Source organism: Cyanistes caeruleus, chromosome 5 (assembly GCF_971803275.1).
Source record: "Cyanistes caeruleus chromosome 5, bCyaCae1.hap1.1, whole genome shotgun sequence".
In the NCBI taxonomy this organism is placed as follows: Eukaryota; Metazoa; Chordata; class Aves; order Passeriformes; family Paridae; genus Cyanistes; species Cyanistes caeruleus.
This window is the reverse complement of record NC_141705.1, coordinates 22365612-22379653: the sequence shown is the minus strand read 5'-3', so window position 1 is coordinate 22379653 and position 14042 is coordinate 22365612. Positions and strand designations below refer to the sequence as shown.

General features: G+C 35.6%; 1 protein-coding gene across 10 annotated transcripts in view; it reads left to right on the top strand.

Moving 5' to 3' along the window:
- RELL1 (RELT like 1) overlaps nucleotides 1-14042 on the top strand; it is an 88802-nt gene that overhangs the window by 5263 nt on the left and 69497 nt on the right. For 5 of the 10 annotated variants that reach the window (XR_015287423.1, XR_015287422.1, XR_002863915.2 and 2 more), the window contains exons 2-6: nucleotides 5801-6040; nucleotides 7789-7860; nucleotides 9113-9170; nucleotides 11741-11980; nucleotides 12639-12821. Coding sequence is in view for 5 of the 10 variants with exons in the window: in XM_086891060.1 (XP_086747186.1) it covers nucleotides 5801-6040; nucleotides 7789-7860; nucleotides 9113-9170; nucleotides 11741-11980; nucleotides 12639-12819 (791 nt within the window). In the remaining 5 variants the exon portion in view is untranslated. Of the gene's footprint in view, nucleotides 1-1053; nucleotides 1178-5800; nucleotides 6041-7788; nucleotides 7861-9112; nucleotides 9171-11740; nucleotides 11981-12638; nucleotides 12822-13320; nucleotides 13410-14042 lie in introns of those variants that run through there. The other 5 variants (XR_015287425.1, XR_015287424.1, XM_086891062.1 and 2 more) reach the window with 2 other exon arrangements.

Sequence of the window (14042 nt, the reverse complement as noted above, 5' to 3'; positions counted from 1 at the left end):
AGTGCTTTTAGCAGCAGTGTGTGTCTGTGTGGTGAATTGAACCACAAGTGATCTAGGTACGAAAGTCAGGAAAAGAGAAAGCATCAGAAAAGGCCCCCAAAAGAACCAAAACCCACCCATACAAACTATATTCTCTCTAATTATTTTGAACCTTAAGTGGTGGCCCTTTTTTCTGCAGGTGGGTAGACTGGCACATTAATGGTGAGGAAGGGGAGAAATTCCTAAGCTGATGTTGCTACTGTGCAGTTTGAGCTACTGAGATGTTTGAGCAGATCATCTGCCGTACTGAAATACTAAATTTGCCTTGTACTTAAATAGGTTGTATGTGATCATATTTAATTTGTTTAAATATTAATTAACATTAAGACCAACAATAGTTTGTGTATGCTCTGAGATTGATATGTTTCATTTTCATGCCTAAAATCAGGGAATATGATCCTGTAACTCCTTAAACTTAATGGACAAGAAGATAGTGAATATAAATGTACTTATTTTTAGTAGGTAGACTCAAATAATAAAATTAATAACATATAAATAAACCTTTTTAAAAGGCAGGCATGCCATAAAAGGTAAGTGGCATGGGCATAATGGGCAAAATCCAGAGTAACGAAATAGGATTCTTTACTAGTAGAACAGAGAGATTACATCATTGTTTATGGGCCACTTTCTGTAAATTAAACAATACAAAAACAAGTGGAATGTGCCTGAAGTAATCGGATGGGTTCAGAGTATACTTAGATTTAGTATAGGAGATTTAGAAAACCAGTCTGTTATTTTAATGCGGAGTTGTATATTGCTAAAACCAGTCTGTTATTTTAATGTGGAGTTGTATATTGCTAATGTAAGAACTAAACTGCTTTGATCTTGGTTATTCAAAGGATTTGTTTTCATAGAATCTGAGTTGTACTTTTATTGAGATAGGATTAAGATTAAATATTTCTAGAAATTTCTCATGTGCGTTATGAAAAGTTTGTCTATGCCATGTAAAAATTTAATGAAACATTTTTCCATTTATCTGCTAACTTTTTTCCTCTTATATTCTGTTTTCTGAAGGTGCTGTAAATTGTCTTGAGCAATTGCTGAGGTGGAAGAACAGTAGTACCTTTGTATCTGAGTAGCAGTGGTTACAGCCAAAAGACTTGTCTGAGATTGACTGTCTTTATATTTTACTTCTTAGGTAAGGATTAAGTAAGGGCAGGCAATATTCAACTTCAGTACTTGGCATATATTAATTTTTAAGCAAATGAATGCCTGGGATCTGAATTAGTAGTATGAGTGCAATTTATTATTTACAGCTTAAGCATCACTAAATGTGCTGAATATCGCTTCTAAACAATTTCATTTAGATCACATCTTCAAGTAATTTTTATATGTAGACTGGTATACAATGATTGGTGTATAAAATGCCAGGACAGCAAAGCACTGAAATAAATCAGTTCTTTTATGAATTGTCTCAAGTCAAGGAAGATTGCTGTGGCCTGATTAAAACCATTGAAAAGCAGCATCATACATCACGAGAATGAGATAAACTGTCACCAGTCTGATAAGCATAATGTGCTTCTGGGGAAAGGGAATAGGGAATGTACAATGAGTGATGTAGCTGTGACTTGGGACATAATACAAAATGTATTGCCCATTTAGGTACTCAAGGATTGGCTTTGCATTATGTCATAATTGCTGAGGGTTTTGAGGGCAGACTGTGTAGGGAGCTTGATAATGAAAGCTGAGTGCTTTGCTCTGCTTCTAAGGTTACACAGCACCAAGTATTTGATTCAGATAAGTTAATTTCTTATAGGATATTTTTGTTTTGCTTTTGGTGAATTATTGTGTCTGAACAAAAAAAAAAATAAATGACTGGCATCACGCAGTTTCTGGATTTTGTGTAAATGATGTGTTTTTTTATAGAAATGTTATTGATATAATGTTTTAATAACAATATTTGTTTCTTCTTGACTTTTTGTGGGAGAGTTGAACTTTCAGGTATCTAATTGCAGCCAAAGAAAAGTCACATAGGCCTGTGTAAATAAGCTGGTATGTTGAAGTATCCATGTTAATTTAATGAATTTTTAAATTTAAAAAATACTTTTCTTTCCTAGTTCAAGACCTCTGTAAACCTTAACCCTTTTAATAGGCTGATCTTTGCTACAGAGTATTCAGTTAATAAATTATGATTTTTTCAACATTCTTCTGTCAGTAAAAAAGTGTCGGTATAGGCACAATTCTCCTTTCAACTTGCGTAGGCTGTATCTTTTGGAGCATTTGTCTAGATTACCTGGTGACTGCAGATGAGATTTTAGCTAATGAGATTTTCTCATTGGTGTTTCATGTGTCAGTTTACAAGCAGAAGTACCAGATTATAAAACTGATTATGTAGGAAGAAAAAGAAACAGAAAACAAATTCAAATCATGGTTCTTGACATGAAGGCTTTTCCAGGTGTTACATATTGGGTAGGCTGGAAATCTCAACCTGAGTGGCACTTGGCAGTTTGCTCTTTTTGGGGAGTGGTGATGGTGTTAAATTATATCTGTTTTCAGTGGCTGTGTCAAGCTGATGGGGTTTCAAGTTGATGATTTAAAAATAATTGTTCTGGACATTATACTTTTTTTTAATAGAATCATAGAATGCTGAGGGTTGAGGGAGACCTTAAAGATCATCCAGTCCCAACTCTCCTTGCACCACCTCTCACTAGACCAGGTTGCTCAAGGCCTTATCCAACCTGGCCTTGAACACTGCCCTCACAGTTAAAATTTTTTTGCACATAGTTAATGCTACTGCCATTATGTTTTGAACATACTCTGAGACTGTGGCTACATGTTACTACAATTACTCTGGGAAACTTTGTTCTAGATGTACTTGGCTATCCTTGCTCATTGTTATTTCCCCACTTCAGCCTACTCAGTCAGTGGATTGCCTTAATAGAGGAGTTTTCCAAACCTCAGACTATCCTGATTCAGTAAAATGATTGCTTAAAAACTAAAGACTTTTGTGGCATTTTTTCTTAAATGTGGTTATCTCAGTAAACCTGTTTAAAACTGTTTTCAGGGCCACAGTCTGTCAGGAGTGCAGTGAGTGGGGTAGCAGGGACTTGAATGGGAAGGGACCTCCTAAAGCCACTTTGCATCTGGAGGAATTGCAGTGAATCACGACTTGGAAAGCCTGAGGCATGGACCTCTAGCCATGTGATAAGGCTCCCTCGCTCTCTAAGTTTGGTGGGAACTGCCTGCCATGGTTATGGAGAAAAGAGATACTTGTTTGGGCAATGTGTGCCACTCTTGCCAAAAAGAGACTCAGAAAACCCAAAAAGTTGAGTTGGATAAATTTTGTGACCCTTACACAAAATAGCTTGACTAGCAAGTTGCTGTAGGGAGGTGTTTCCCGTTCATTCTTCAAATGGATACAGTGCAACAAAATCCAAGGTGTCTGCCTGTTGTTGTCTTGAGTTTGAACAGGAAAGGTGCTTATTTATTAATACTCTAAGAGCTTTTGATGTGTTCTGTTTCAGTTGGATTTCTTAGATTCTGAGATGTGGTAGTCATCCAAGTAATACTTCTCTGATGTGATGGCTTTTCTTCTGCCTTGAAAGTAAATGAAACTACTTTGTTGATTAACTTGGTATTTGTGGCTGTTGCTACCTGATGAGTTAAAAAAAATAGAATTATATTTTGGTGTATTAAAGCATGAATTATAAATTTGTAGAATACAAATAAGCTGCATTTAAGATCAACCTTCTCAGTTACATAATGGTATCCCTTAGCCTTTCCTGTCTTTTGTTTCTTTGAAGTATAAAACAATTGCAGCCTTAAAGTGTTAAATCGTAGGTATTTTTCAATGGTCTTACATATGTTAGAGCTTCTGAAAGTAATGTGTTGGTAAATTCTGCATACAGTTATCTGTAGGATTGCTGGCCTCTTAAAGTGAATAGCTTTCTCTTTTGGTTTTGGGAATAAACTAGACCATCTGGTTTTGTCCAAAGCAAATGTCCTGAGATTCTGTTTTAACATTTAGTTTTGGGATCTATTCAATAATTTGTTTGTGCTTCTTTCCACTTTTCTGCATTTCTGCTCTTTCCTAGAAAATTATTTTAGTGAAATGCTTAATATATCTTTTTTTTTTTTTTTTTCTTGTTGCTGGTTGGGGTTTATCAGTTGTTATTTCAAATAATTTCCATTGTTTTCACTTGGAGCAAGTCTTGTGTGTTGAATACTACTGAACTGACAATTCAAGACTGTTCTGAAAAATTCAGAAATATTTTAAAATCAAAGGTTTACTGTTACTAGAGGAATAAAGAAAACTAAGGTAAATGCCAAACTTCTCTTTGCTGTCTGTCAGCCTATTGGTGTTTCTCAAATGCATCTTAGTTATGTAGCCACTGCAGGAGATGTTTGTGGAATAATACTCTTTCTACAAATTTGTAGGGGCTTCCATTTTTTTTTTTTTATTTTTGAAAGGAAAGGATTATTATTCTAGACATTTGTGTTGTGAAAGTGTCCCCGTCATGTAAGTAATTTTCTGCTGACTCTTCTGTTCTTCAACGAGTTTGATGAATGGAACAATTGTGAATTTCCTTGTCCAGTTCAATACAAGTAGATGGGAAATATCTTGAAATAGATGAATAAAAAACGAACACTTCCTGGTTGTCGCTATTTCCTACTCAAAAAAATTGTTTTCAGCTGGAGTGGGGGAGAAGAATAGAAGGTAGAAATGCATGTTGGGGATAGTAATGTTAAAGTCTTATTATTATATGGGGTGGGGAATGTATATAAGTTCTAAGGATTTGCAAAAGTTTAGAGTATGTAATTTTACATTTATCTGAGCTGTTGAACTTCTTATACTTTTATATTTGATATGTGAGAAGGCACTAAAGTTTGGTTTCTTTGTGTATATTGGGCATAAAAGTATGTCAATATTGGAAGAGATTGTCTAGAAATGTGGTATGTTCATCATCTGGATGGAGCATACCTGCAAAACCTGATCTAATCAGGGTTGCTTTTAGCAGCATTTGGACTGATGAACTTCAAGTCTCCCTTCTAATGTAAATATTCTATAATTTTGATAGGTCAGAATCCCAGTTTATAACATAGAGTTTTAATCTGTGAAATTCAGAACTTAAATGAAACAAAAGTGCTTAATTGTGGATATAGTGTGTGACAGTGCTTCAACTTAAATTCTTCGCAAGCAAAAAGAATTCTTTCATGTCCTGTTTCAAGTTTAAATACAAAAGTATTTTCAAATCTCAGGCAAACAAAGTCCACCTTATTCTGATGAGTAGGGGGTATATGCTTTTTCTTCTGAGAATTCCCACTGTCAAAAGAAAAATAAAAATCAAGGCTATTTCTTTCACACCTGATAGTTTTTCTATGCAAGAGTCAATATTCAATCCTATATTTACTCTCATATTAGGGAAGAATCCACATTTTATTGGTAATTTTGCATGAATTTAGGACTGGAGGAACAGTATAACATTTTCCTCACTGATGTGAACAAGGAGCAAAGGTGGTGTTATTCTTCTGTGAAATACGTGAGTGCTCCATTTGATATTACAAGCCTGTCAGGCTACAGTGTAGTTAGTTCTAAATTGTTGAGGGAGTATCACACAGGCTTTTTGGATGTTAGATGTTTGTAATTGTTCTGTGAAGAGAGAGTATCTGTTGTTTCTGGTGTAGTTACTCAGCCAGTATAGTATGTGTTGTCCTCGTCATTGGAGAAGGTACTGTGGGGATTTGCTCATGCTTGTAATTTTCTGAATTCTTTTAGTGATTTACAGTGTATAGTGATACATGTGTTTATTGATTTACGTAGGTGGAGAGGGTCCGTTGGTTTTGTCAAGCCATGGCTTACAGACAACTACTTTGACAACTAAAATGGATGGCAATGATGTCAAGGCTGAACACCTAGAGTATATTGCCTTTGCTTTGGTTCCTGTCTTCTTCATCATGGGTCTCTTGGGGATCCTTATCTGCCATATCCTTAAGAAAAAAGGATATCGTTGTACAACAGAAGCTGAAGAAGTAGAAGAAGAAAAAATTGATGAAAAAATAGGTAATCAAGTTTAATAAACAAATTCCTATTTCTGTACATTGCAACTACTATGAAATAATTTGTTGTGAGACTTCTGTCATTCCTGTGTCTATATTTGACATCAAAGCAGTATTAAGAATAATATTTTTGTTAGTGTATGTCACTTGGGGTTTGATCTTTGCCAGTTGAATCTAGAAGTGTTCTGCTTTCCCATGCAAGTCTGTTAACATCAAGTAAGAGCTTACAGATGGATCAAAGTATCAGTATATTTGTTTGCAACTCCACAGATGGAGTCACCAGATCATTTTTCTGCATTCTATGTGCTGTTAACAACAAGGTTAGTAACAAAGTTAGTAAAGTGTAACAACAAAGTATTAGTGTACTAGTGCTAGATGAGAAGCGGCAAAAAGCTGCCATTTAAAACCTCAGGTCTTAGTTTTATGTTTTGCAATCTTAATTTATTCCTGTTCTGTTGTCATTGTCATCGTCCCTCTCTTTATAAAGCCAAGCCTTTGGACTGAATATCTTCATTCTGTTTATAATATTTCCTTAAAGATGTCTTTGTTTTTATTGTAATGTTTGTTCATTTATGCCCTGTTTTTATTGTTCCTTATTCCCACATGTTCTTACTTGGGGGGAAAAAAGGGTGTTACCATAGTAACATGCTATAGCATTTGTAAAATGTAAGTAAAATCAAAAGTCACTTGTAAATACTCCTCTTCCTTTTCTCCCAATTAATTTCTTTCAGCAGGTTCATAATGAGTGCAAATTAGAGTGGCTCTGTGGTAAGGGTAGACCCATGTGGTGCAGTAATGATGTGTCAGTGTGCTCTTAAGCATTAACAGCCTGGGGCAGCTGTGCCGTGAGTGCAACTATCTGATCTGTTCCCCTGAGTGGAACAGGGGAGTGGTAATGAAGCAGGGTCCTCTCCTGTGTGTCAGTGGCAGGAACTAGCTGCCTCTAAGTTACAGTGCAAAGTTGCAGCTGTTCAGATGAAAGGTGGGTGCAGAGATGGGGAAGCCCCTAATTTATTACATAAGAGAAGAATTTCAAGTCTAGCCTATCAAACTTGCCTCAACCCCAATTTTTTTAAATAAAGCATTATAACAATTATTAGGGAAGGGCACAATTTTACCTCTTCATTGTTTTAGTTCCCCAGTTGATCTTCTTCAGTCTTTGCAGGTTATTCTGGGGATGCTTTTAATATTGTTAATGGGTGCTTTCTATTCCAAAAGTTTTCAGATTTGTTTTTTAATTAATAAATTGTTATGTCCTTGTAGATATGGTGAAAATCTTAACTTGAATCCCCCTCATACTGAAAGCTGATAGTACCATTTTTAGAATAGTAATTTGAGACATTTTAGTGGTTTGGGTTGTTTTGTTTTGTTTTTCCCCTCCCTGTTGTTAGGATTAGAAATGCTGCTCACTTGTTTGTCTCCTCCTTACTAGCCAGAGAAGGAATTTTGAAGTATATGAAAAAACATATTTGTGAAAATACTGAGCTTAATTAATTCTTAGCTGAATTTGTTTGGGCTGATGTACACAGCATAAACCTGCATTCATAGTTTTTACTGAATAAGGGCGATAAAGTCTGATCTAAGCTTTCCCTCCATAGTGACAACAGAGCTTGCCTCTTTTTTAAAATGTAGTTTCTTTTGGTGTGTGTTTGGTTTTGGTTGTGACTTTCTTATCATTAAATGTTTTTAAAGTAGTTCAGTTCTTGATTCATAAGGCCAAGATACTGACAACATATTTATTTCTTTGCACAGAAATGAATGAAACTATACATGAGAATAATGACACTGTGGGACAAATTGTTAACTACATCATGAAAAATGAAGGTATAGTATTATATAGACATTGAAGTTAGCAGCCCTTGTGATGGTGTTCTATAAAAAATATGTTTTTTGGATACTCTGATTTATGGAATGTTCATGTGCTTCCATTTAATAACCAATTTGTTCATTCAATTTCAAAACTCTTTGAAATTGTCTTTACAAGGCAGTAACTTCAAGGACAATTGGGAAGTTTCTTGCTTACTTGAAAACTGTTTTGTATGGTAAATTCAGGTCATGTGATTCCAGATATTTTAACTGTTTAGGTATTTGGGTTTTTTTGGTTCATCTTTTTGCTTTGCCAGTGAAGTAAAAAACCAATATTTGTTTTTTAGTGGCAGTGTTTGAAGCCTGTGGAAACTTTTATGTTTTGACTAGATTAAACTTCTTGTCCTGAAGTGATTCTTGCAGCTCTTGTCTGATGAGAGGTTTGTGCATAACATAGACAATTGGGTATATAGCACTAATGTTGAATTCTGTGCATGTTATCTGCATGTGTATGCAAAGTAAAGGATAAAGAGGAAGACGTGACTGAGAAAATAAAATCAGTTAAGCACCCCATGGAAGGCTTGGTTAGTTCAGAATGTATTTGACCAATAGAAGAAATGTTTAGGAGGCTGGATGTTTTTATAGGACAAGAGTCTTCAGCCTTTTAATTTTAGACTAGTATAAATCAGAGTTCTAGCAATTGAATTGCCTTTGAATTACCTCTGAATGAAGATTAGTCCTCTGGGAAAGTGGTATTTTTGGGTTTGCGTGTGGGGATTTTTTCTCTGCTTTTGTTTTTTTTAAGACTATTAGTGCTTTGAGTTTGCATATTTTTCCTTGAGATTGGGATTAGGTAATTCATGTGTTTTGATAAGAAGTGAGCAATTGATAGTTCTTGTCTGGTAATGAATTTGCATTTTGTAGGGCTCACTTACACTGATGTTTTTAATCTGAAGTTGGGTTAAATGTGTGAGATGATTCAGAGATCTTGTTCAAGAGTTTTGTTTGTAGATGGCTATGTTTCATGGCTTGCACTGGGGTGGAGTTTTGAGTGCAAGATGAACTGCAATTTTAGTAGCTCATGTTAAGACTGCCTGTCGACTTATATTAGCATTTTTTCTGCAGTTTTCTCTTGTGCTTTTTTGGAGTTTCATAGTGCAGTCATCTTTCTTTTAAATGAAATTTCTTTGAGGAACTTTAATTTTGATTTTGTTTTCTTCTAAAGTTAGAACTGTTCACTTTTGAAGAGTTCTGTTTATTCTCATTGCAGCAAATGCTGATGTGTTAAAGGCCATGGTAGCAGATAGCAGTGTCTTTGAACCTGAAAGGTAATTACTCCTCATTTTAATGCATGTTTCCTGAGGCAACTAAAAGCATACACTTTCAGAGGACATTGTCTCCTGAACACTTCTAAGACTACATTGCTTGCTTGAGTTACCAGCTATGAGGATAGTACTTTGATTTTCTGTCCTTAAATTTTAATGTATACCATGGGTTAGTGACTGACTGTTCTGGTTATGTGTTCTAGGGGCATGATACAGTGTTACTGCATTTTGGGCTAAAGATTTACAGACCGTGCAAATACTGGTTTACTTTGGGGTGGTTATGTACAAAGTGGCTTAGTCCAAAGCTACTCTGGCATCAAAGAACAGAAGAGCACTCATTTAACTTGTACAGGTGCAAACTTACAAGCGATGTATTTTTCCGTGTCTCCTTTTGGTTTACTTTTTTCTTTATAATTGTGGCAATCAACATTGGTTGATCTACTTCGGTTTTTTCACTGCACACCTGTTTAGGTGTAGAGAAAGCAGCTCTGTTTTAGATGTGTTGTATGTGTAAAAGAACTTGGAGATGCATCGTATATGTAAAAATGCTTGTAGCAGTACATGAGTACTTTTAGCTATATCTAGACTCTTCTAGCTCTTTTAGCTACATCTAGACTCAAGACTATATATAACTCTGTGTTCATATTAAGGCAGAGGAGATGAAAGGTCAAGTAGTATTGTGTCGCCAATAAAAGAAGTAGGAATATATAATTTCAGCAAAACAAGGAGTTGAATATGCAACTGTTATACACATGTTCTAATGGTGAGAAGCTTGGTTATTGAAAAAAAAAATCACCTGAATTCCAAAGGGATTTATTCTCGAGTATAGATATTTTTAAACTTCTCTGGTTCTGTAGAAATATTTTTTTGAATTTTTTGCACAGGCATGTGTAATGTTATCTTGGGTGTTTTAGACTATGGTTTCAGTGGTGAATTAAAATACGAGGAGTAAGGAGGAGGGAAAATGATTGCTCTTACAGAATCTGACAGATACTCCTGAAGCTTTTGCAATCAAGTAGAAACCCTTTTTATTTCTTTGCAAGTTCAGTGCACAGTGAAACTTCCTAACTGTAGAAATAGTTATGGCTGAGTAAAATCTACACTTCTCTCAAAGCCGTTAGTCCTGTCTTTGCTTCAGGTATTGATCAACTTTTATTTTCCTTAATAGCATTTTCTTGTTTATTTGAAGACCATTAAATATTTCTTGCTGATGTTTTTATTTTAAAAATAAACATCCAAGTCTTCTTTGGCATGTTTTACTTCTTTAATTTGTTCTTTCTGTTCTTCTTTGGAGTCTTTGCAGTTTGTTTGTGTCTTTCTTGAAATAACATTTCTAAACATGCATGGTAGGATCAGATGTGGCGTGATTAATGCTGAGTAATGTAAATTTAGGTTCACAGGTTATACTTGTGTTATTTCCACTGTTTCGTTGTCCTTTTTAAGCAAGAATGGTGTTTATGATTCATGTTCAGTGCATGATCCTCTTTATCTGAAGAATGGCCATCTGTCTTGTTGCTTTTTAATCTGTGTTTGTGCAAAGGCTTTCCGCTAAAACACTGAGAATCTATGTTGTTCTTACTGCAATGCATCCAGTATTTTTAGTAAGATTTGTGTATGTGTGAGTGTCTTTTATATGCGTGTTCTCTTCTCATCTTTCTAATTTCTTACCTTGACCTCTATAGTTGCTATAGGTGACCCAAAGTCTGTGGGTACCTTAGCTGTTCTTCTGTTCTGTTACCCAGTGAACTGAAGCACTGAGTACCACCAAAAGAAACACATTTAGTATGTCTTTGCAGTTTTACAGCAGCTACAGATACATTACTTTTTGTATGTATTTTTAATTTTTTTTTACAAGGTGTGCTGCCTTACTCTACAGTTATTTCACTTTTCATGAGCTCTGGCCTGCTGTGTTACAAGACAGTGTTAAAATTGATGCTAAAGTCCAAAAAAGTACATTTGATTTCTATCTATGCTGTCTGTTTTTCTGATTTAGAGGAAAATCAGATTGATTCAAGTAGATAATCTCAAATGCCTTTTGGAGGTTGTACTGCTTTTTCTTTCTAGGTACTTAAAATTGAAACTGAATGATGTTGTTTCTTCTTCTTGTTGTGGTATACATTTTAGTTTTGCCTCCTTTCAATATGTGGGACTGTGCTCTTCTTCTGGGAATTCCTTGAGATCCTGTAACAAGTGTAAAACACTTTCCGTAGTTTTTCAGAGTAGTTCTTTTATGAGTATAGTCAGTATAGTAAATGTCTTCATCGGTATAATTGCATGTAACCTGTTCTCTTCTACTTCAGCCTGATATTTTTTCCCCCTCTTAATTTCCTTGTCTTTTGTGTTAGTTACCTTAGCAACATGACTTGCAGCTGAATTAATTTGTGAAAGTGATTCTAACTGCAAAAATATACTATTGGAGGGAACTGTAAGCTGGACATCCTCACAAATAAACACTTCCTGTAAATCTGGTTATTCACTAGACATAACTGAATGTTGGATTTCATAGTTTTTCCTTTTTAAGAAACAGTATTTTCTAGTAATTATTAAATTTTCTTTATTTCTTTTTCCTACAGCCCATTATCTCCTACCTCTCCTGAGAGTCCAGTGAGTCCAGGTACTCCTTTGTCACCAGGTGTTGTTCCATTCAGACACAATTGCAAAGCCCACCACTTCCATACAGTTGGAGGAGTGGTAGAAAAGGATGTTTGTACTCGCTGTAGTCACAAACGATGGCACCTTATAAAGCCAGCTCAAAAATCGAAAGAGAACAGAAGAAGTCGTATTGGAGAAGTTACAGTCCTTTCTGTGGGAAGGTAAGGCTTAGGTCATTTTACTGTATACTTTTCTTAGAATGTTACAGTGGCCAGTGTTGGATCAGATATCCACTAATTCTGCTGTTTATAAGGTCAATGATTTTTTTTTTTTTTTATCTTGTTACTGTTAGACTGAAGTTATTTCTGGAAGAAGTAAATGTGGTTTTTTTTTTTCTTCTTTTTTAAGAAGTATGTAAAAAGATGTAGATTTACTGTGGGTATAAATCTAAGGCTCTTGTTTGATAAAGGCTAAAAACAAACAAGAATTACACACTAATAAATTTCTGTTTCTGAATTTGCTATTTCTCAAGTAAGTGTGAGGCTATAGAAACCACTTCATTCTTATTGTTACTTTTAATTCCTACCTTATATTGTAGTTGTCTTTGAAAATTACTGTTCTAAGAAGTGGTATGCAATCTATGGATTCTGCTTCAAAAGAAAATTCCCTGGGAAAGTGTGATTTAGCAGGTAGTGAGTTCTAGAAATACCTGTAGGTGATAGGAAGATGCTCTGAGGTGAAGCAGGGTCCGTGTAGGTGTCTGCTCTCACATCTTGTTCTTGGGACCTGGAAATTTGCTTCTGCCCATGCTGTTGCTCCTGAGAATGATCTAACTCATCTGTGGGGAAATACAAGTGAACTTTCTTTTGCTCACCTCAGATTTCGAGTCACAAAAGTGGATCACAAATCAAACTCCAAAGAACGGAAAAGCTTGATGTCCGTTACTGGCGTGGAGGGTGTCAATGGTGAGATGCCTGCCACGCCTGCGAAACAGGATGTGAGCGAAGCACCTGCCACACCTGTGAAACAGGAAATGCAAGAGAGGAGAAGCTCAGAGTAAATGTAGGTATCAAACATTTGAACATTTGGAACTAATACTGAAAGTGTTATATTGTGAAATATATGAAAGTAATCAGTACAGTTGAAAATGCATCAGTTCTGTGTAAAGACTCATCTTTCAATTTCAAAATTCTCTACGTAGGTCTGCAAAATTTCATGTGGTCACTCAATTAATGATAAATTAGGAAAGGCTTTTTTATCCCCCAGATTCTTATCTAATTGTTTATTCAGATGTTGTAATTAGAGTAGGTGTTGAAGTAACTTTTGTGGGTGTGGCATCACTAGTCCAGCAGATAAAATGTTTGCATATTAATTTTTTGGCAATAAACAGTGGCTCAGATTTAATGGCAATGTGCTTATTGTCCAAAACAAACAAGTGCTGTTGAGAGTTGTATCACTAGAATAACTACAGTTATTCGATAACTACAGCTGCTTCCTTCTGCTGCTGCTTTGTACTGCATGCTTTTATAAGATGATTGCTTACTAGATACTTCTCTGATAGATCTGTGGAACTTTGACTAATAGCAGTGGAGTCACATGAAACTGCTGATCTCACAGGGATCTAACTAAGCCAGGCGGTTGGGGTTTTCTTGTGAGTCATTAAACTTCAGTGAATTGCTTGAGTTACTCTGTTAAGCATGTGAAAAACATGCCTGGCATGGTTTTGAAATGCAGTCCTCACTGTGGTGGTTTTTTGTTTGTTTTTTTTTTTTTTTGACAATTTAGAATATTAGAGGGGAAAAAAAACCCTGGAAGTTAATATGGTTTGCCTCTATTTGATGACATGCTGATGGATAATATGAAGGGGAAAGGTGATTTTAAACAAATGTGATTCAAAATTCAGACTTGACTCTCGAGGAAGAAAGGTTCTGAGGTGACATAGTAAAGGTACTGAACTTGAAGAAAGTGAGCAAAGTGCATAGTACCAAACCCTGTATGCTGAGAGGATAAAATTATGTTATGTCAAACTACTGGTAACCTCAAATGGAAGAGGGAAATGCACAAGAGGAAACTGAGTCTGTTTGGAAAAGCAAAAGACTCAAATGCCTTTGAGTATCTTGAGATTAAGGTAGAGAGCTGATACACAGTGGCATACTTCTTCCTAACCCTTATTGGCAGCACAGGTTTAACTGTTGAACTGAGCAGAGTGTTATTTGTCTGGCTTCTATGCCTCATCACTAAATTATACCCAGGTTTTTTGAACCATTGCTGTAGAGGAAGAGA